The sequence below is a fragment of the Martes martes genome (assembly GCF_963455335.1).
Source record: "Martes martes genome assembly, chromosome: 5".
Taxonomy (NCBI): Eukaryota; Metazoa; Chordata; class Mammalia; order Carnivora; family Mustelidae; genus Martes; species Martes martes.
The window spans coordinates 135,725,462-135,748,353 of NC_137892.1; the positions used below are offsets into that span (position 1 = coordinate 135,725,462).

Here is a 22,892-nt window from a genome sequence, read left to right on the forward strand (position 1 = left end):
GAATCTCCTTATTGTAGGTCTTATGGCTTTGATTCCTTCATAACTGTTTTCTCCTTTTTTTTTTTTTTCCTTAGAAACTTTTTCTTCAGAAATTGGACCTTCTACACTGGTCCTCTAATGTTCTTAATTGTCCCATTTTCTGTCTGTAATTTTATTTTGCTCTGTTTTCTTAACAGTTTTTCTTAAACATTATCTTGCATTCCTGCTTTTGAGTTTTTTGCATTTTTTATTAATAGATTTTTTTAATGTATGAGTGATCCTTTTTGTCTCTTCTTTTTGTTCGTTTTATGGATGCAGTATCTCATCTCTGAGGATATCAGTTATTTTTTTTCTTTCTGTGTAGTCAGTTTCTTTGACTTACTCTTTCTCCTTTCTTATTTTGATCTTTGACTCTCATGTTAGAACTTTTTCTCCAATTTCTGGTCATCCTGGTTGCTGCTCATATTTAGGTGAGTGGCTCTTAATTTTTTTTTTTTAATCTAATTGGAACTTTTGTGTCTTGTCCAGGGACTTTCGAGTGGGGCTTCATCATAGGTGATTAAGATGGCCTATCAAGTTGGCAAAACCTTAATAATTATTCTAGGTTTTTTTCCTTGACCTGTTCATATGCCCCAGAAAAGTTTATTTAGATCCCTGACTGGTAAGTGGCAACTCTGCCATCTGTATCCTGGGGGCTGAGTAGGAGAAGAAGGCAGGAGCACCCCAGCCTTCCTAGTGCATAGGTTAGCAATTCCCTTGTTTTTGGTACAGTATTCCCCATTCTCCACTCTTTCTGAGGTTCTTCATTCCAGAGGTGTTCTGTTGTACTTTTCCAGATCATAAATCTCCATTCTGCCAAGATGGAGAAGGGTGGTCTTTCAGTAGCACAGAATGTGGGAGGGATCTCTGGGTGTCTAACGTCTCCTTGAAAAGCTTTCAGGCAGTCTTCTGTTCTGCGCCACACCTTCACCGTGCATTTCCAGGGGAGCCTGGTAGAGCCCCTCTCTGAGCCCTTTGGCATTTCTGTGATAAAAATCAGGTTGTTTCTGCATTTTCCATTGGGGGCTTAAGATTCAGCTTTCTCAGGTCTTCAGAGTCCGTTAACTATTGTCTATCAGCTCTCCAGGATCCAGAATTTCATTGATGATGTTTCTTCTTCTTCTTCTTCTTCTTTTTTTTTTTTTTTGCCTTTGTGCCTCTATGCCTTTAAAAAAAAAAATCTGCGTACTTTTGTTTTAGAAAGATTTCAGAAGAGAGAAGGAAATATAGTTATTTAATCTGTTGTCTTTAGCTGGAGCTCCCAAGGTTTCTTTTAGTAGATCCTTGATATTTGATTGAAATCCTTCCCATTTTTCACAGTTGAGATTAATATTTCATCCTGTTATAAGCTGCATATTTAAAAATAAAGTTTTAAACAGTTAACACACATAAAACCTAATCTGAAACAGTTATTTTGTTGAAATGCTGCTCCTTTCTTTGACTTTAATTCTTGAGAGTACAAACCCATTAATTGCTTTTTCTCGACGAAAAATGGAGATCAGTTTTGGCAGTGGTTCATTTCTCTGTGAACTGTATTGAATGTTCTGGAGTATTAATATCCTGTATATCAGGCAGTGGAGCCTCAAGCTGAGGAAGGTGCACCGAAGTGCACAGTGAACACTGGTGTATGCAAATGTTGGGTCATTATGTCGTACACCTGAGGCTAATAGTACACTGTATGTTAACTATACTGGAATTTTTAAAAAAGAGGTAAACAAATGAACCATGATTATTGTCCCTGTAACTCTCCTTTTACGCCTAATAGAAAACTGAGATGGTTGTACAAAAAGGCGAGCCTTTATAGCTTAGTGGTTGTATACTGTCTATTGTGTTCTTTAAATCTACAGGGAAGCAGAACATATCACTACTTAGAAATCTCATTTGGTGTTTGTGTTCATTTTTTAGGTGACCCACAACACGACTGTGAATGGTAAAGATACAGTTCACCACTGGAGTTGGACCTCAGACATGCCCTTGGAGTGCACCACTCACTCTGTGGGAATTAGGTGCTATGTGGACGATCTTCATTTCTCTGGTCGCAAAGAGTGGAGTGACTGGAGCCCACTGAAGAACGTTTCTTGTAAGCTTCTGTTTAAAAAGCTTTCGTTTCAAATGAACGAGATTAGTCTTGCTTAAGGGTAAGGTTTCGGGTAAGCTTTCACTTCTCCAAATGCCATTTAGCTTCGTGAGGGATCTGGGGAGATCTCCCAGATCTCTGTCCCAGAACATTTTGATTCAAAAACTCTTGAGTTAGGATTCAGGAATCTGTATTTTTAAAGATCTTCCAAAGTGATTACATAACCATCCAAGTTTGAAAATCACTGTGGTAGGCGTTGAAGAACATTTAAAAATTTTATGTAGGTGTTATTGAGATCAAGTCTATATTAAAAAAAAAAAAAAAAGGCTTCTAGTTTCTTGCCCACAGAACAGATCCCTGTGAGCTGAAGAATTGATTGCAGAGAACATGACAATCCATAAGGATGCCTGAATCATCTGTACATTGAATGAAATTCATATGCAGGTAGGATGTTGGTAACATGAGAGAGGCCTGGAAAATAGTTGACAGTGAAATGAAGTCCTTCGAAAGGCTGATTATCATTATAGATTATCCACTCTAGTGACCGCATGGAGAAATGGATCACAGGAAGGCAGGACTGGAAGCACGTGGATAAGCAAGAAGGATCTTGTTGTGGTTCAGCAAAAGACAATGGAAGCATAAAGTAGGGCACTTGGGTCTGGAAATGAAAAGGTGGAAAAGGTGTGAAAACACTGAAGGGACAGAATTAAAATTAGTTGACTGCGTATTTGGTAACCAAGAAATAGAGTCAAAGATGACTATTAGTTTGGGCCGCTGAGTGGCTGGTGATGCCTTCCACTGAAACAGGAGATACATGAATAACTCTGGTGGGAAAGATAAATTCATTTCTAACATGTTGAGCTTGAGGTATGTAAAGTATCTGGGTAGGGATGTCTCAGGCAGTGGGAAATACAAGTCTGGTATCCAAGGGATTACTAGGAGCTGGAGATACATATCTGAGAGTCATCAACATAGATGTATGCGAAATTGTTTCAATCTAGAGGTTACCATGCTCAGGGAAAGAGAAATGGGGACTAGGGACACATGTCTTACTAGCTTGTACTATCTAAGGGTAGGACAGAAGAAGAAAGAGGCAGCAAAGTGGAGGACAGTAGCCAGAGGGTTCAGAGTAGCCCAGGAGAGTAGGGCGCTACAGAACCCAAGAGGAGAAGGGAGTTTTGAGATGTTAGAACTTAGGCAACTTACCCGATGCTGTCGATGTGGGAAGGAATGGTGGCTGAGAAGTGGCCACTGGACTGAGCAAAGAGGTCAGCGAGCCACTTCGGTAGAATGGTTGGGCTAGAAGCCAGACTGTGGTAGATTAAATAGTAGTAGGTAGAAAGAAAACTAGAGATAATGAGAAGATCAGACATACAGGAAAATAAAAGCAGAGGTGTGGCTTTAACCTGCACAGAGTTGGGGTTAAAGAAGAAGTGCTGTTCAGGATGGGAGTACTTAAATATATATTCTGGCTGATGGAAAGTAAGAAGTCTGCCCTAAATACATAGAAGTCATTTCAAAGGAATGGAATTATTTAATGAGTGACTTTTCCTTGGTGTAGATTTTTCACATGTGGCTATAAGCCCATTTAGAGTGAACTTTCAGACTTCTGAGATACTAACCTGTGACCATGGGCATCGACCTCCCCCCATCATCAGCCATAAATCGATAAAACATACATGGTTTCATTTTATTTATATATGTCTTGCTCCTTTGAAAGCTCCTTTGGGCCACCATTACTATAAAACACTTTATAGTATATTTTATATACACTGGGCTATTTTATGGTAAAAGACTTATAAAATATTTGTAATTCCTTTTGTTCTCTCTAGGGTCACCTGATTCCCAAACTAAGGTTTTTCCTCAAGACAAAGTGATACTTGTAGGCTCAGATATAATATTTTGTTGTGTGACTCAAGAAAAAGTGTTATCAGCACAGATTGGCCAAACAAATTGTCCCCTTATCCATCTTGATGGGGAAAATGTGGCGATCAAGATCCGTAATATTTCTGTTTCTGCTAATAGTGGAACAAATGTGGTTTTTACAACAGAAGATAACATATTTGGGACTGTTATTTTCGCAGGATGTAAGTATTTAATATTAAAAGAGTTCCTGTTGATCTGATTTGCTCCTCTTTAAAAGCGTTAATGCTATTTCTGGGGACTGGGCAGTCCTTTTTTTTTTTTTTTTTTTTTTTTTTTTAAATATGAAGGCACCAAAATTTTTGCTTGTTTTAGGATGCATTCTAAGCTCATTTTCTATATATTTGTATTTATGTAGCTTGTGTGATAAGATTGGAAACACCCAGCTGCTTAGTTTTAAGTTCTTATTTAACAGTTTTGTTGAGTCAAGGGTAGTTTTTATGTATTTCTTAATCCTACATTGCTTAGGAATTATTTCATACGTAGTTGACTCTTGAACAAAAAAAGTTCAAATTGCATGGGTCCGCTTATACATGTATTTTTTTTTTAAGATTTATTTATTTATTTTAGAGAACCATGTGCAAGAGGTGGGGGGGAGGGGCAGCGGAAGAGAACCTTCAAGCAGACTTTTGGCATGGGGCTCGATCTCACGAGCGATGAGAACATGCATCACACAGTTAACTGACTGAGCCACCCAGGCATCCCTACATGGATTTTTTTCAGTAACTACAGTACAGTACTTTAAATGCATTTTCTCAACATTTTCTGTAGCTTACTTTATTGTAAATAATACATACAACATACAAAATATGTGTTAATCAATTGTCTTTGTTGTAGGTCAGGCTTCTAGTCAGTAGTAAACTACGAGGAGTTAAGTTCTAGGGGAGTCAGAAGCGCTATGGAAATTTTTTTTTTTTTTTTTTTTTAAAGATTTTATTTATTTATTTGTCAGAGAGCGAGAGGGAGAGAGAGTGAGCGAGCACAGGCAGAGGCAGAGGGAGAAGCAGGCTCCCTGCCAAGCAAGGAGCCCGATGTGGGACTCGATCCCAGGACGCTGGGACCACGACCCGAGCCAAAGGCAGCTTCTCAACCAACTGAGCCACCCAGGCGTCCCTTTTTTTTTTTTTTAAGTTTGTTTTAGTAATCTCTACACCCAGCGTGGGGCTCAGACTCACAACCCAGAGATCTAGAGTTGCATGCTCTTTGGACAGAGCGAACCATTTGCCCTGTGTGTAGATTTTTGACTTGCATGGGAGGTCAGTGCCCCTGACCCCTATGTTCAGGGGCCTACTCAAAAGTCAATTTCCTACCTAAAACACACCTTTTAAAATTAAAATTTTAAAGCATCCCACCTAATACAGAAATACCTTTTTAAAACTAAAACATGCCTTTTTAAAAATTCCCCAGTTAATGCAACTGTAATGATTTTACACAAACTCTTTCAATACTGTAGTATATGCTTCTCTGACTTCTAGAGTAATACATCTGAGAAGAAGAGGGTCCCTAGAGGCCAGGCATGTTCTGTGTGTAACATATGCTTCAGAGTACAAGGGCTCCTTTATTAATATGGTCATTGCTGCAGGTCTAAAATTCCATGACATTTCCAGAAGTTGTTGTGAGACTCTGCCCTGTTTACATAGCTTGTGTTGAATGTCCACAGAGATTTTTGTGTTTCGAGGGTTTCTGTCCCCTCTCCCATGGTAACTGTCATGTGGCGCACTGATGGCCTTGCCCGTTCTTCCCTCAAATTCAGAGTCAGAGGCTGAATTTTGTCTAAAGGGTCTCGTGATCAGAGTGTGTGGAATGTAGTTGTGAGTGGGTTTTGTGATTTTCTTTTGATCGTGTGGTGATTCTTCTTACTCTCTTTTGGATTCTCCACCTCTCTTTTCCTTCCAGTGAAACTTGGGATGAATTATGTTGCATGGCTGGTACAGTCTCAAGGGCATAACCAGGATTAGATACACTTCCTCAGTTTGATGGCTCTACCCTTACTAACTTTTTGTCTTCCCAGTAATGCATTTTGGAATTGAAGTGAGAGTGAGATTATGTTCAAATTTAAACTTCAGAAAATTTTTTTCCTAATGGAATTTTAGGAAAGGACTTGGCAGTGTTCCTTACAAATGACCATGGAGTATAAGAACCAGTGGTATACGGAGTGATAACTGATACCGAGAAGTGAGATATCCACCTAAAAATACAAAAGACAAAAATTAAAACTCAGAAGATGAGACTATACATCAAGTTTTTGTTATACATCAAGTTATACATCAAATTTTTCCAATAGTGTGCTACTCTTCTACCATAATAGTAGAACAGGCCTGTTTAATTCATAATTTAACCTTCATTTATAGCATTTGGGGGTTGAAAAATTGAGTATTTGTTAACTCAAAAGCAGCAGTAGAATTTCCCTGCAGAGGGATTTCTTTAGGAACTTAACAGCAAGGGCAGTTCATGGTGTGAGTTAGGGATTAAGAGTCATTATTTTCTTTTCCTTATGCACATCCTGTTAACCCACCATATATTGAAAAGACACAATCAAAACCTGCCAGGATTTTGATTTGAGTTGCATTAGATTTACTAATTTAGGAGACCACTTAGGAGAATTTTCATTCTCACTGTATTGAGTTATCCAAATCAGGAACATGTATATCTTTTCATTTAGTTAGCTCTTCTTTGATTTATTTCAGTGGTAGGTGGTCTTATATATCTTTCAGTAAGTTTATCACTAAGAATTTGATGTTTAGTGCTAGTAAGAGTAGCTTTTTTCCTCTTCAGTTTATTATTGTGATGGCAAATTCATGTATTATCCAGCAGACAGAACAGTTATTTATCCAGTACTTGTCAGTGTTTATGCATGAACTGATTTAGTTACAGGCAAAATCTTTTATAAATACTATGTGTTCAGTAATCACTATTTTCATAGATCGTGCCACTTCAGCATTATACCTAAGTATTAATCTTTCATCATACTCAAAAACTTCAAAATACTACACTGTGACACTGTGACATAGAATTAGAGCATGTAAATATTTTATGTCACCAGTCAAATTTCATACTTTCTCATTTGGAAATATTTTAATAAAAAATGGCTTTTTTAAAAAAATTGCATTTTCTATTTGCTGGTAATACAATTGATTATATCTAGTTTTTATCCAGCCTTAGCGCTGATTCCCTTGTAAGTTAACTTCTTTGAGAAGACGGTCAGTACGTTACCTTTCAAATACAGCCTTCTCATATTTTTTTCTCCCTGCATCTTTGCTTCCACTTCTTTCTAATTGCTTCTGTTATTTGGGTTTTAACTATTTTGACTTAACACATCTGCCACATACTACAATAATCAGGATTACACTAAAAAATCTAGTATGTCATTTTAATAAAATGAAAGTTTAGCCTTAGATTTAGAACAATTTTTTAAACAAGTATGTCAGTGTTATCTGATTATGCAGTTGTTAGACTTTAAATACTCATGACTTCTCTTAATATTACCTAAAATGTCATTGACGGACATTATTCTACCTTAGGAAGCTATGTGAAATTTTCTGTGTCCTTTTAAGTCTCTAAAACAGTCTAAGAACAGTTTTTAAAGTTCAGTTTTTTTGTTTTTCTTTCTGTTTTTGGGGTTTTGGGGGGTTTTTTTGGTTTTTTGTTTTTAAAGATTTTATTTATTTGACAGAGATCACAAGGAGGCAGAGGCAGGCAGAGAAAGAGGGAAACAGGCTCCCTGCCCAGCAGAGAGCCTGACGCGGTGCTCGATCCCAGGACCCCAAGACAATGCCTGAGCAGAAGGCGAACGCTTTGACTGAGCCACCCAGACACCCCTTAAAGTTTAGTTTTTAAAAAACTAAATTATTTTACAGAATTTTTCAACAAGTAGATAATCATTTTAAAAAATCTTATTTAATGAAAGATAATTTAGATAAATATAACAGAGAGCACCCGTTTCTATGTATGTTTAATTAAACATGAAATCGGAAATAACAATTTCTATAATTAGTGTCCAACTGCAGAATTTTCCATTACTACTTTAATGGACTCACAGAAAAACCCCAAAAGTTTTTCTTTTTTTTTAGTTTTGTCCCTGCAAAATCAGAGGGAATGTTCCAGTCAAGAACAAAAATGAAAGAGCTGTAGTCACTTTGAACATTAGGAAGATGCAGAATTTTACCAAGAGATGCTTTGCAAATAATAGTCATTATAACTCATTTAAGAACTCTGAAACTTGTAATACGGCTTGTGCTGACCTGTGATTTGAATTGGTACTTCTTTTCAAATCACGGTATAGACATGATAGATAATAATACTTTCACCCTGTAGATTTTTTTGATTTGTTGGTTACAGCTTCTTTTGAGAGATTTGGTGGGATTTGAGGGGGAAAGAATGTGTTCAGGTTGCTCTTGGGGTGTTTCCAAATGAGCTAGTTGTCATTAAGCCGTATATTTTAGTCCATCATTTCTGACATAATATGGACTCCAGAAAAACATGCTACAGAAAGCATGGCAGTTCTGCATTGTTCAGAAGGTCAAATGTAAAAAATGTTATTTCATTTCTAAAGGAAATTGTACAAAATGTAATTAACATTTATGAAACATGTTTTCAGGGAAAATGTGTGTAACCACTAAGTAACTACATTTTTTTCCTATTAGATCCACCTGATATTCCTCGGAAACTGAATTGTGAGACCTCGGACTTAAAAGAGATTGTCTGTACTTGGAATCCAGGAAGACCAACCGCATTGGTGGGCCCACGCAATACAAGTTACACTTTATTTGAAAGGTAAAACTCACCAGGGAAAGATGTCAGACGGCAGGGAGTACCCTGGAGGGTATTAAATGACACGGGGAAATGCGGTATCTCATTTCTGTTATGAGTAAGATAAAACCTCAGTACACTGTATAAAATTGGATATACCATTAATACTGCAAATGACATGCACACAGACTAGACTCATACGCCTTTTTTAAAAATCCTAGAGGAACCCTCAAATATGAACAGAGACTGTTCTAGATAGTAGGCTTCTGGCTGGTGATTTTCATCTATTTTCTGAATCAGACACATTTTCCTAGCCAAGTATGTAGTGCATCTGGAATTACAAATACAAACTTTTAAAAAAGATTAATTATTAGAAATTTACCCATGTATTTTTTCCTGAAGTATTTATCTCTCTTGCCATTTTGAAATGATTTTAGTATTCCTTCTTCTTCTCTTAATTCAGTTTTTCAGGGAAATATGTTAGATTTAAAAGAGTTGAAGCGCCAACAAATGAAAGCTATCAGTTATTCTTTCAAATGCGTCCAGATCAAGAAATGTATAATTTTACTTTGAATGCTCGCAATCCTCTGGGTCGATCAGAAGCAACTGTTTTAGTTAACATCACTGAAAAAGGTAAGCTGCTGCATAAACCAGTGTCTTAAAAACAATTTTAGAAGGGATAAAATGTTTTGAAATTAAAGTTATTTTAGGGCTTACTTTTTATAATTTTCTTTAGAGTTATAAATTTTTATTTTAAAATCCTTAAAATGTATAATTTCAAGTTTCACCATTTTGTTGATTTCAGATACAAATTTGAATTGGTCATTTACATAGAAACTCTTAAGTGGCTTTAATAGTTTTTGATTCTTGAAAAATTTTGTGTCCAGTTCTTAAAAGATTTTTATTTTTTAAAATCTTTCTATTTTAAAATAACTATAGACTCACGAGTGGTTGCAAAAATAATAAAGCCCTGTGACATCTCCCCCAGCTTTCCCCATTTGTGATGTCTTACTAACTATAGTACAGTTTTCAAGTGAGCAGTCGACATGGGTACAACACTGTAAACCAGGCAGTGAACTGGACTGCTGGCCTTGCTGTGTGCATTGAGAGGTGTGTGTGCGTGGACATGTTTCTGTGCAGTTGAATCTGTGTAGAGATTCATGGAACCACCAGCATAGTCAAGATTCAGAGCTGTTCTGTCTCCACAGAGACACTCCCTCTTCCTGCCCCATTGGCAAACCTCCCCACACCTCCCCGCTACCCATCCCCCCTACACACACACCCATGTTGCTGCAACCCTGTCCCCAGGCAACATCTCCTCTGTTCCTCATCTCTGTGTTTTGTCTTTTTGAAATGTTGTATAAGTGGAATCATCCAGTACCTGACCTTTGGAGACTGGCATTTTTTACTAAGGGTAATGTCCTTGAGCTCCATCCAAGGTGCTGTGTACATCAGTGAGTGAGTGGTTCCTTTTTATTGCTGATGATTCTGGAATTTTTACTAGCCCTATTAATACCTAGCTCAAAATAGAAATGAAATACGGTCCGTCTTCTTAGCATTCATTCCTGTGGGCATCCCACGGCATCGATGCTGTAGCGGGCTCTGTGGCCCACAGAGCGCTGGTGTGGAGGCCTGGCCTCCCTCACAGACTCACAGTCAGTGGAGAAGGGCTCAAACCAAATGCATTATGATAGAGACTGGCAAGTGCCCAGTAGCTGAGCTCGTTGCCCTATTCGTAAATGTAAGTAACTTCTATCAGTTATTCCTTCTCCTCACTTTCGTTCTTTCCCGGTTTTCCCTAAGCTCAGAAGAGCTACATTTGGTACATTTGAGGGCTAGTGTTCATGTGTGTTTGCCCCCCGCCTTTCCGCCTTACTGTCACAGGACTCCTTGCCACTCACGTTGGCCTCTGTGCCATCACCAGTATCGTGTGCGGTTCGTCTCACTGTTGCCCCGTTGTTCTTGCCAAGACCCCAATTGGAAGTGCTCTTCCGCATCTGTTTTGCCAGTTTTAGTCAGGTTCTTCCTTCAGAGCTCACCGTAAGTCCCATCTCCTCCCTCAGACTTTCCCGACCACACTTGCATCTCAGTGCCTGTGGCCACTGGTAGGTGTACCACACATTTCCAACTTAGTGTATATACTCTTGTCCATTGTCTCTCTCTCTCTCTCTCTTTTGGTCACTCTCCAAATGAATTCGGCATTCCTTAAAGGTAGAGATTATGGTCTTACTGCCTTTTAGTATTCCTGATGCCAGTCTAGGAACCATGAGTGTGGTTGGTCCGGAAACACGGTTGGCACGATACCAGCAGTAAAAGTGAGGTTTGTGTATGCCATGGGTTTGATCGGTACCAATGACTCCTCTCTTGTTTCTCAGTGGTTTTTTGTTTTGTTTTGTTTTTAATTGTCATTTGTCCTATTAGAAAGTAGCTTTTTAAGTAATCTTTACAAATTATACTTACAGTCTGTCCTCGTATTCCTACTTCAATCAAAGTGAAGGATATTAATTCGACAGCTGTTACACTTTCCTGGCATTTACCAGGCAACTTTGCAAAGATTAAACTTTTATGTCAAATTGAAATTAACAAAACTAACTCAGTCCAAGAATTGGTGAGTAAGATTTTTCTATAAACTTCCTTTGATGTTACTTTTGGCTAAAATAGTTTTCAGAATGAATTAAGGAAATTGATATGCAGAAGCTCTCACATGAATTATTACAGAGATTTAGTAAGAATTAAGACACTATATATATCAGTGTAATGACAGCATTATATGTAGCACTTGTAACAGTTGTAATACTGGGTGTCATAGAACATAGAACATGAGTTTGACTTTGACTCCCCAGAATGTTTCCAGGTCTAGTATAGTCCCTGGCCCATGGCTGGTGCTCAGCAGATTTGTAAATGAATGGATAGTTGTTGCTATAACCTTTCACATCAGTTAATGGGCTGATAAGCACCAGAGAGGAGATGTGATTTTTAAAACTGCCAAGTGCGGCAGTAGGAACAAGTTCCAAGTCAGAAGGTGGTCGTTACAAGTCAACATGACTTTTTAATACATTGTAGCTTGACTTTTGTACTGCACCATCTTGTAATTTGTGCTAAGTCCAAAATGAAAGATACTGAATGAAAATACTCATTTGGAAATTTACTGATGATTGCTAGAAAATCAGTCAAATGCAGAATATATCCCAAAAAACTGCTCTGTAATTCGTAATTGGGAGCTCAGAGGATTTCCTGAGACATGTAGATCCTCAGATTTGTTTAAATTGTTTCACTTTAATTTTATATAATTTAAGTAAGTTTGTTGAAGAATATATTCTACATGTTTAGCACCATACTAGAGGTTCTGAGTACCCTATTAAAAAATGCATAAAATGATGCCTGCCTCAAAGAAGCTTCCAAATACAGCTTATATATTTAATCCTCAAGGTCATCTTAGATTACTAAAGTGTACTAAGGCCTGTTGTATTACCATTAGCCATTGACCAGTGAGCAAGAGTATATCATCCTCTCTGCATAATTTATCTTATCATTATTACTTAGATCCATATTTGAATTAAAATGACAATAAAATACTGTTTATTGTTACTATAGAGCATAATTTCATGGGTTTTGTATTTATGTAAAAATTAAAATATTTTGGTGGGTTAACTGTCTTTAGTTTTATAAAGGTAAACTCCTGTGGACATCTGGTCTATTTATGATACAAATTTGGGTGGGCTTTCTTGTTAAAATGTGTATGTGTATGTGTGTGTATATATATGAGAATTCTTACATGATGTTACATGTACATACATATACTTACTGATTTGCTTTAATAGCGGAATGTCACAATCAAAGGAGTAGAAAATTCAAGTTATCTTGTAGCTGTGGACAAGTTAAATCCTTATACCATATATACTTTCCGGATTCGCTGTTCTACTGAAACTTTCTGGAAATGGAGCAAATGGAGCAGTGAAAAAAAATACTTAACCACAGAAGCCAGTAAGTTCACTAAATGATTTATAGCTGATTATTACTGTGGGTCTTGAATTTTACAACTTATTTTTAAAGAAAATGTCACCAAAGTGAGTAAAAGGATAACGCTTGAGTTGCTTAATTGTGTAATAATATCTGCTAGTAAAATATCATCCAGACATCTTAAGTGGTGGCTCTAAGGTTTGTGGTAATACGGACAGCTGCTGGGCTGTGCTGTGTGGAAGGATTAGGCCTGTCTGCAGGATGTTTGCAGCTGTCCTAAGATGATGTAGAGGAAACAGACTCGAGACTGTGGTAAGATTATGGGTGATTTTTCTGACACTCTGTCCTCCTTCCCTATAATTTTAATAATCTATTTAGATATTAACAAAGAGAATTTGTTGGAATTTTTATTTGTGACCTTAGCCTGAGAAATGGATGGGGCCAGAGGTCTTGAACTTCATTTTCCGTAGTACACAGAGGCCAAAATAAGTACAAAATTAGGTAACTGGTTTTCTGAGTATGGTAATTTCCAAAGATGAAACGAGATTCTATCCTTGAATAGTCAGATGTCAGCTTTAAAAGTCAAAACCAAAAAACTTACAGATAGGTATAATTTTTTAGGAGTCATTCAACAAAAGATAGAAAATGGTTTATTTGCACTAGATAATATAGGGAATATAAAACTTCTTCCAGGGGCTCTTGGGTGGCTTAGTTGGTTAAGCATCTGACTCTTGATTTCAGCTCAGGTCATGATCTCGGGGTCCTAGGATCAAGCCCCACATCAGGGAGTCTGCTTGAGGATTTTCTCCTCCTCCTTTTGCCCCTCCCCCAGCTTACGTGTGTGTTTCTCTCTCTCTCTCTCTCAGATAAATGAATCTTGTAAAAAAACTTCTTCCAAAAAATTAATGAACAGTAAGACAAAAAATGATAGATGTTAATCCAGATTTTTGCCTCTCCACATGAAGGAAGAGAGATAAGAGAAGCTTTAGGGAGATAAGAGAAGAGATAAGAGATAAGAGAAGCTTTGTGATAAATGTAAAAAAACTATCTGTTTTTTGGCCTGTGTACAAGGCCAAAAAGGGGAGTGTATTTAGTTACCCATTGCTACCTGACAAATTACCCTAAAATTCAGTGACTTAAAACAGTAAACATATATTATCTCACAATGAGTATAGGTCAGAAATTGAGAAGCAGCTTAGCTGAGTAGCTCTGGCTTACAGTCTCTTGGGAGGCCACAGCGTGGACATAGATGGGGGCTGTGAGCTTGCCTGGGGCTAGAGAATCCGTTTTCAGGATGGCTCACGCCGAGGCTGGTGCTCACCATGTAGGTCTCGTAGGTCTCTCCATGGTGCTGCTGAGTATCCTCATCCTCATAACCTGGCAGCTAGCTGCTCTTAGACTTAGTGAGTAGAGGGAGAACATGGCAGCCTCCACAATGCCTCTTATGACCTGGCCTTAGAAGGGAGCTACCATGATATCTCTCATACTCTGTTGGTCACCCAGGCCAGTGCTGTGACAGTGTGGGAGGGGACCACACCCAGGTGGGCATACCAGGAGATGTGACCAGTATCATTGATCATTTGGCTACTACAGGATCTCTTGCGTTCAGTTGATGAACTGTTGTTGCCACGAGAAAACATTTTATTTATACCTCACTGAGATGATAGCACGAATTCACTAAACAAATACTTACTGAGGGGTACCTGGGTGGCTCAGTCGGTCGAGGGGCTGACTGTTGGTTTTAGCTCGGGTCATGATCTCATGGGTCATGGGTTGAGCCCCATGCTGGGCTCTGCACTCAACAGGGAGTCTGCTTCAAGATTCTCTCTCTTCCCACCACCCCATTCACATGTATGCTCGCTCGCTCGCTCTCAAATAAATAAATCTTTAAAAAAAAAAACCAAAAACAACACTGAGCACCCACAGTGTGTCAGGAGCTGTTGTAGTCGCCAGGGATATAGCACTGAATAAAACAGTAGTCTCTACCCATGGAGTTTATTAGGATAGAGGAATAGAAATCAATTTTTTAAAAAGAGTATGTTGGGTAGTGCCACAGAGAAAAATAAAGCCTAGAAAGGGGACTAAGAAAAGAAGGTGACAGGGGAGGAGGGGTTGCAATTTTTTAAATAGGGTAGCTAGAAAAGACTTCAACTAGGAGAGTAACACCGGAGCTGAGATACGGAGGAGGTGAGGTGATCAGGGGAGGAGAGTTTCTGTGCATGGGGAGAGGGGTCACAGAAAGCGCCGGAAGCCTGAGGCAGGTGTCCTCAGCACATTTGAGGAGCACCAAAAAGCCTGTGCTCGGGGAGAGTCCTCACCACTTGAGTGAAGCACTTGAGTGATGGGGGGTAGGAGGATGTGAGACAGAGTCGAATCCCTCAGGGCCTGAGGGGTGATTTTCATCCTTTGTAAGGGGCCTCCTGTTTTGCAGACCTTGAGCACTCAGCTTTTCCCTTGTTTCATGTCCGCGGGGAAGCCACTGGGCCGCTTCACATTTTTATGGAGAATTCCAAAAACCTAGGAGAAAAATCTCAAGTGCCACTGTCTCAATGACTGCTGTTACCAACTGGCATGTAGTACACGTCTTCAGATGCTAACTTTCAAATCTCTTTCCTAGTTCCTTCAAAGGGACCAGATACATGGAGAGAGTGGAGTTCCGATGGAAAAAACTTAATAATCTACTGGAAGGTAAATACCTGACTTTCCCCTGAGTATTTAAATAACGCTACTGTGCTGAGTTACTTAGCTTATGTGTGGTTCTTGGGTGATCGAGGAGCCCGGGTTTCTGAGTCTGGCTGTTCGCAGTCGTGCTGCGAATCTAACTGGCTCCTGCCAGCCCCCACAGTGCTCATCACCCTGTATGCACCGCAGTCAGTTTGGTGGGGATCTTCTCTGACAGATCGCAGCGTTCTTTAGTTTGATTTCTTTAGTTCTGTAGTTTGATTGCAAAGGACCTGAGGATTTCATGGATTCCCTCTCTCACCTGAGTCAGAAACACAGCCAGAAGCTACAAGTTAGAATCTCAGTTCTGTTGACGGACATTTTTTTCTTCACTGAACAGGAAACTTCTTACTTATCTCATATGTAATTTGTTTTCCCTTATTTGTATTACTGTATGCCACTTAAAAAGGCTTTCATGGTTTTGTAAAATTTTTAGATATACTATAAATTGCATTATGTTTTCACTGGTGTTCCTCTACTGGGCAGACATTTTTGTTGCATTATATTCTTTATCTGATTTGCAAACGTCAAAAACAAATGGTTGTTTTCGAGTCAGTTGTTACAAGAGCAGCCGTAATTGGATTCCATTCAATAGTGAATTTTGTTATTGAAAGTAAAACATTATTTTTACAAAAATTTGAGGTCAGCCCAGCTTTGAGGAAAGTTAAGCGCGTGTGCAGATTCACTGTAAGTCCTGTTGCTTTGTGATTGTCTGCGTAAGACCACGTACCCTCTGACCCTTGATTAGAAAATCCACTGCTACTCACAGTTGTCTGTCAGATTTCATGACGACGTAGTTACAGTTCCACACCACCTCGCTTCTTAGCCTTTCGGCTATGATCAGGTGTAGGGTCTGTTCTTCATGGTGTAATAGCCAATGCGTCCTCTAGCTGAAGACAATACATCACATGGGTCTTTGGAATTAGGAGATGGAACAGGAGCCTACTGTACCCACTCCACTCATCGGCCTGGTGTTGCAGGACCATTACTTCAGTGTAGAGAAAGTTTAGGACGTGCTTCAAACTAGATGAATGCCTAACCAATGGTTAAAAATACTGAAGTGATTGTAACTTCAGAGACTAGGTTGATGGTTCTGCCATTTGCCAAGGAGGAGTGTATTTGGGTGGAAAATTAAGTTGGTTGGGGTTGACTTTTTAAAACACATTCTAAAAATAGGTGCCACTGGGGTATCAGAGTAGAGTCTAATAGGTAGCGGATTAATGTGAGGCTCTGGAGTTCAGGAGGGTAGTCAGAGCTAAAGATACAACTTTGAGTAGTGTGTAGGTGGGATCACTCAGGGAGACCACGTGGAGTGGAAAGAGGCCAAGGAGGGACCCCTAGGTGATAGCGTATAAAGGAGTGGCAGAGGAGGAGGAGCCCGCAGAGGAGAGTGGGAAGGTTAGAGGATAGGAAGACCAGCAGAAACTGGTAAAGCAGAAAGAAACCCAGGGTGGGGTTCTGTGAAGGAGCAGCCATCAGTAGCATCAAAGAAGGCCCATGAGCCTTGGACTGATAATGGGCCCAATAGGACAGGCCGTCAGAGAGTCCCTGTTTGGAGCAGTGTTTTCAGCAGAGTATTAATATCGAGGTCAGTCTGGATCAGAGAGTCCTGTTCATTGTTGTATACATTGGAGAAATAGTCTGGAAAAGCAGTTTAATAAGTCTACGTGGGGGGGCACCTGGGTGGCTCAGTGGCTTAAAGCCTCTGCCTTCGGCTCTGGTCATGATCCCAGGGTCCTGGGATCGAGCCCCACATCGGGCTCTCTGCTCAGCGGGGAGCCTGCTTCTCCCTCTCTCTCTGCCTGCCTCTCTGCCTACTTGTGATCTCTGTCTGTCAAATAAATAAATAAAATCTTAAAAAAAAAAAATAAGTCTACGTGGGAGATCCACGTTAAAGAATTAATCCTAACTATGAAAGAAAAAAGTGGTATGAAAAGGTACACCAAAGTATAATTTTAGTAATGAGTTGGAAACAACTTAAATTTCATTTATTTAAGGAATATTCAGATAACTGGTTAAAAATACTACATAAAATATAAAGCCATTCAAGTGTATATATTATAGATAGCTGTATTATAGAAAAGTGAAAAAAAGATAAAATTGTGATTAAAACAATTTTAATTAAAAATATTTACATCTTAGAAAAACAACTTGAAGAAAATATAAAAATGTAAGAGTGTTTAAAGGATGGGAATATGGGAACATTTTACAGGTTTTTTTTTTTTTAACTTTTGTATGATTTCCAAATTTTCTGGTAATGGGCATGTACTATTTTTTTAAAACAATAAATATTTTTTAAAAACTATGATGCTATTTTTTTAAAGTTTTATTTATATAAGTATTCTCTACCAGCGTGGGGCTCAAACTCATGACCCTGAGATCAAGAGTCACGTGCCCCATTGGCTGATCCCGCCAGGCGCCCCAGTGCCGTAATCTTTTATGTTTCGTTTGGTAGAGAAGTCATTCTTGTTACTTTTTTCTTTGTTTCTGAAAAATGTGAGACTAAAAACTGGTTTGTATTAACTTAATTTTTAAATTGCTGTGTGATCTTAAACTGCTTACAGTAAGTATATTTTTTTCTTCAGCATCACTGCCCTGATCTGGCCTGGCCGCGGTGCCTTCTAAATCTGCGTTTGACACCATTCACAGCTTCCTCGATTCTGATGTTGCCTGTCATGATTGACATGGTGTCTGGTTTACACCTGACGGTCTTGCCTCACCACGTGGCCGGTGTTGCAGGTTTCTTGACAATTTATTTTTCTGTTTCTCATAGCCTTTACCCATTAATGAAGCGAATGGGAAAATACTTTCCTATAATGTATCCTGTTCGCTCGATGAGGAGACACAGTCCCTTTCTGAGATCCCTGATCCTCAACACAAGGCAGAACTACAACTTGATAAAAACGACTACATCATCAGTGTGGTGGCAAAAAATTCTGTTGGCTCATCGCCGCCTTCTAAAATAGCTAGCATGGAAATTCCAAACGGTGAGTACCTAAGATAATGCAGAATATAAGAACCGGAAATTACAGCGAAACATTTTAAAGGGTGTTTGCCTGCTCTTACAAGGTCAGCTCTCTTCTCATATCCCCTGCTGCTGCTGATCTGTAAGGAGGAATAGCCCATTGATGTGCAGAATTCTTGGAGAGACAGCAGCCGTTAGTCACTCGTGGTGACTCCAGACCTCTGTGCCGGTGGATAAAATAATTAGTGTTGCCCAGTCACTTTAGGGGAGTTATGGTGGTGGACTTTACTCTCAGTAAGAAATGTTTCAGCCGTTTATTTAAGGACCATTTTCATGTATCTCTCCAAGACCACGGGAGCTGTTGCTGTATCAGCTGGGCTGTTCTACAAACTGCCAGGAAGGAAAAAAATACTTATTTTTAATAGCAGCTTTGTTGATGAGACATTTCTTTATTAATAGGAATCCTTTACTGATAAAAAATTCTTCTTAGGGGCGCCTCGGTGGTGCAGTCGTTGAGCGTCTGCCTTCGGCTCAGGTTATGATCCCAGGGTCCTGGGATCGAGTCCCGCATCAGGCTCCCTGCTCAGCGGGAAGCCTGCTGCTGCTTCTCCCACTCCCCTGCTTATGTTCGCTCTCTTGCCGTCACTCACTCTATCAAATAAAATCTTAAAAAAAAAAAAAAATTCTTCTTAAAGTCTATTAGATCTTCAGTATGAACTTTAAAAAGTCACTCTGGAATAATTTTAAAAGAACTGAGTGCCTTTCTTTAAATGTTATGGATTACCAGTAATCCATAATATTTAACCCATAGCCACTTCTACCTCTTTTCTCAGTTCGTTCCTCTTCAGGTCATTCCCTGCTCCCATCCCCCTTTGCTGTCCTGCCCCAGTATGGGAGCGCTGGTCTGTGACCAGCCACTCCTGAAGGAAGAAAAGTTGGTTGGTCCAGTTAGGTTCCTCCAAGTATCTTTTCAGCTCTTGACCGAGGCAGTTTCTTACTCCTTGCACTTAGCTGCTGCTGACTTTGTTCAGTCGACGGTAGGGGAGGAAGGACGGGGAAGCACCGTACCTTTCAGACACGGAACGAAGAGCCCAGATCGCAGCACACACCACATGGGAGAGGTCCTCAGGCAGTGGTGTGACAGCAGAAAGAAAAAAAAAAGAGAGGAGAAGAGAGGTGTGAACATCCTTAAGATAGCCTTCTGGTTTAGATTCTACATTTCATTGCTTTACAATGATAGGCATAGCTGTGTTGTCTTTCAGTTCACGAATTGTATTCCTGCCTTCTCCGTGTGTCCTTCAGAAGGTAGTAACTTCCGAACTAACAATGGTCTAGCATCAGCTCCTAGACAGTTACGGAAGCCTCAGAAGAAATCACCCTTCCTTGAGGATTTCCTGAGTCGGAGGCCCTGTGGCCCTGGAGCAGGTTCATAGTGTGAGGGTTTAATCACATTGAGCCCAAACACTCCTGTGTCCAGGGTCTTCTGAATTCTAAGCCAAATTGGTGTCTTGTGTCAAGTAGGAATTGCTTTATGAATACCATTTTTTTTTCCCAAAAACCCTTTCTGAGGCTTTTTACTGAACCCTTGAATAAAAATCAGTTACAGAATTTTCTTCAGTGGGTTGAAGCCTCTGCCTTCGGCTCAGGTCATGAGCCCACGGTCCTGGGATCGAGCCCCACTTTGGGTGCTCTGCTCAACAGGGAGCCTGCTTCCTCTTCTCTCTCTGCGTGTCTCTCTGCCTACTTGTGACGTCTGTCAAATAAATAAATAAAATCTTAAAAAAAAAAAGAATTTTCTGCTATTAACTGTGGAAAATTCCCTCTCCCTTTGGGCCTAACCTACCCAGTCCTCACCCCCAGCCTAGCCACCCCCCATCATCTGTAGGCCGAGATCTGACAGGATGGGGAGACAGAACCTCAGCACAGCCCCCTTCCCTCCAACCTCTGCACCTCAGCCCTCTGTCCTGTGTGTGTGTGTGTGTGTGTGTGTGTGGTTCCCTCCCTGTGTGCAAGCTGGCCATTCCGTCCCACGGCCTTTGATCTTCTGCGTGTCAGCCAATTCCCCATTCCTCAGCCTGTCTCCGCAAGCCCCTTTAGCCCAGCCAGAGGCTTGAGAGGAAGAGAAGGGCTGGTCGGTCTGCTTGTTCACCACACATTCTCATGCTCCCGGTATATAGGTCTGGCCCCGGGGCTGGGGTCGCAGGCATAGGCACCCCCATCTGCTCACAGAGTTCACATCCGTAGTGGGCGAGGAGGGGAGTGTGCTCTGCCCCCCCCACACTGCCCCCCTCCCAATTGCCTGCATGCCCTCAGCCCCGTCCCCCCACCCCTCTGCCCTGGCTGGCCTTCACACCCTGGCCTGCTGAGCCCCCACCTGTCCTAGGTGCGCTTTCATGACTTTTTCCAGCTTCCGAGTCGGTCTGTACGCACAGGCAATTAGCTCTTTACAACAAAAGTGGCGGAGTAAGTCTTCTAAACTTTGCTCCAGGTTTAGGTAGTTTGAGCACTCTTCCAAAATTTCTGTCCAGTGAAGTAGTTTTTCTAACTCTTGCCCATTTTCATGAGATTTACCTTATATTACTGTTTTTAATACAAGTAACATGTACTTCTTTCTTCTTGAAGATGATCTCAAAGTAGAGCAGGCTGTTGGAATGGGAAATGGAATTCTCCTCACTTGGAATTACGATCCCAATATGACTTGTGATTATGTTATTAAATGGTGTAACTCATCTCGGTCTGAACCCTGCCTTATGGACTGGAAAAAAGTCCCTTCAAACAGCACTGAAACTGTAATAGAATCTGGTAAGATGAACTCATGCCTCTCCATGAAAGTTGTTAAAAATATTTCTAAAAGAGCAGTACGTGGGGTGACTGCGTATGATGAGTGGTCGTTTACGCCTTACCACGAGAATGGGTGTGAATTGGTTTGACCTTTCTGGAAAGTGCTTTGTAGCAGTATGCATGGGAAAGGGTTCCTATCTTTTAATTTAGTAATTACTTGTCTAGGAGTTTATTCTAAGAAATAATCAGAGAGCAACACAGGATCTCATCTAGGAAGGTTCACCATAGTGTTACTTGTAATCACAAAACTTGAAAACCTAAATAGGAGAATGAGTCAGTTACAGTGTATCTGTAAAGTGGAATGTTAATTGGCACCACAGATGGTGTCAAAGCCATAACAGCATGGAGGAGTGCTCCTGAAGAAGGAAAACCATGGAGCCCTAAGCAGTGGGTCTCACCCCTCAACCTTTGCCTTCATGCGCCCAAGCGCAGGTTACTGGGCAGAGCCAAGAACAGAGGCCACTGATGGAGGATGGGGGTCATCCGTGTGGCAGGGGGCACGGGGTGTGTGGGGCGGGGAGCGGATGGTTCCCGGCACCTTACTGTTGACAAGCCGGGGAGCCCTGTAAGGCACACTGCTTTTGATAGCGCCAGCCTACAGGTCAGCCATGAGGAGAACGTAGTAACGTGCAGGCGAAGCCAGCCTTGCCCTTGGATGTTACGGCCCTCTTTCCACCACCGTTGTTCCTTCTGAGTAGCTGTGAGTGTTTCGTGCCCCTGCCCTTGGGGATTCTGGATCCTGCAGCCTCGGCGGTGATGCTCCTCGAGGTCATCCCCGCCCCCCGTCCTGGTTCTTCTCACGTTGAGGGGAAGCCCAGGAGAGTAGGCGGATCCTCTCTCCCAGAAGCCGGTGCTGCCCGCCTGCTTTTTCACCATCAGCTGGTGAAGATGACTCCCGTCCGCTAGATTACTCCAAGTTGGTTAAGAGTGTTTGCCAGTTCTACTTGAAATACTTGATGGTTCCCTTTATCCTTCCTTAGAGCCTGCCTGCCTTCTCAGAGTGCCTGGCGCACCCACCCTCCTCTCCCGCACCTGCCCTCACACCCTCCCCACCTGGGGCTACCTAAGCCTTACGCCAGCCTAATGTACACCGTAGATTCTGGTCCCTCTTCACCTTCCTCACCCGGACTTTGAGAATAACTAGGGTGGACGGGGGCAGGCACGGTGGTATGGAGGGGGTCGTCTTAGAGCATCTAGAGACAAGTTTAAGCTGAGACCTGTAGGGTGAGAGGGAGAAGCTCCTGATTACAGCAGGTGAGCAAAGGCCCCACAGTGGTTGAGAAAGGCTCAGAGAAGCCAGGTGACCACCCAAATTCACAGAACCAGCTTGTGGCAGCACCAGGATTCAAATTCGAAGCAGAACGTTCAGTGCCTCCGGAGGCCAGGAATTCTCTCTCATTTACTGCTGCTGGGACAGCATGTGGCCACAGGAGGCCACAGAGGCACTTCTCGTCCTTTTCTCAACCTAATCATCTCTTCGTTCAGCTCTCCTATTTTATGACCTCAAAACACAGAACTAAAGCTATAATCCCCACTTGGGCTCTTTTTCTTTTTAAGGTAGCAGAACCCTACAGAATTTTGACATACTAATTATCGTAACACTAGGTACCTACAGTTTACTAACTTACATGAAGATTA

General features: G+C 40.8%; 1 protein-coding gene across 1 annotated transcript in view; it reads left to right on the top strand.

Moving 5' to 3' along the window:
* The window catches only part of LIFR (LIF receptor subunit alpha), a 71,386-nt gene that overhangs the window by 37,202 nt on the left and 11,292 nt on the right, over positions 1-22,892 (top strand). The window contains exons 6-14 of the mRNA XM_080803918.1: positions 1,924-2,098; positions 3,928-4,182; positions 8,662-8,791; positions 9,231-9,400; positions 11,230-11,375; positions 12,589-12,751; positions 15,345-15,415; positions 18,222-18,435; positions 21,036-21,215. Coding sequence (XP_080660044.1) covers positions 1,924-2,098; positions 3,928-4,182; positions 8,662-8,791; positions 9,231-9,400; positions 11,230-11,375; positions 12,589-12,751; positions 15,345-15,415; positions 18,222-18,435; positions 21,036-21,215 — 1,504 coding nt within the window. The remainder of the gene's footprint in view (positions 1-1,923; positions 2,099-3,927; positions 4,183-8,661; positions 8,792-9,230; positions 9,401-11,229; positions 11,376-12,588; positions 12,752-15,344; positions 15,416-18,221; positions 18,436-21,035; positions 21,216-22,892) is intronic.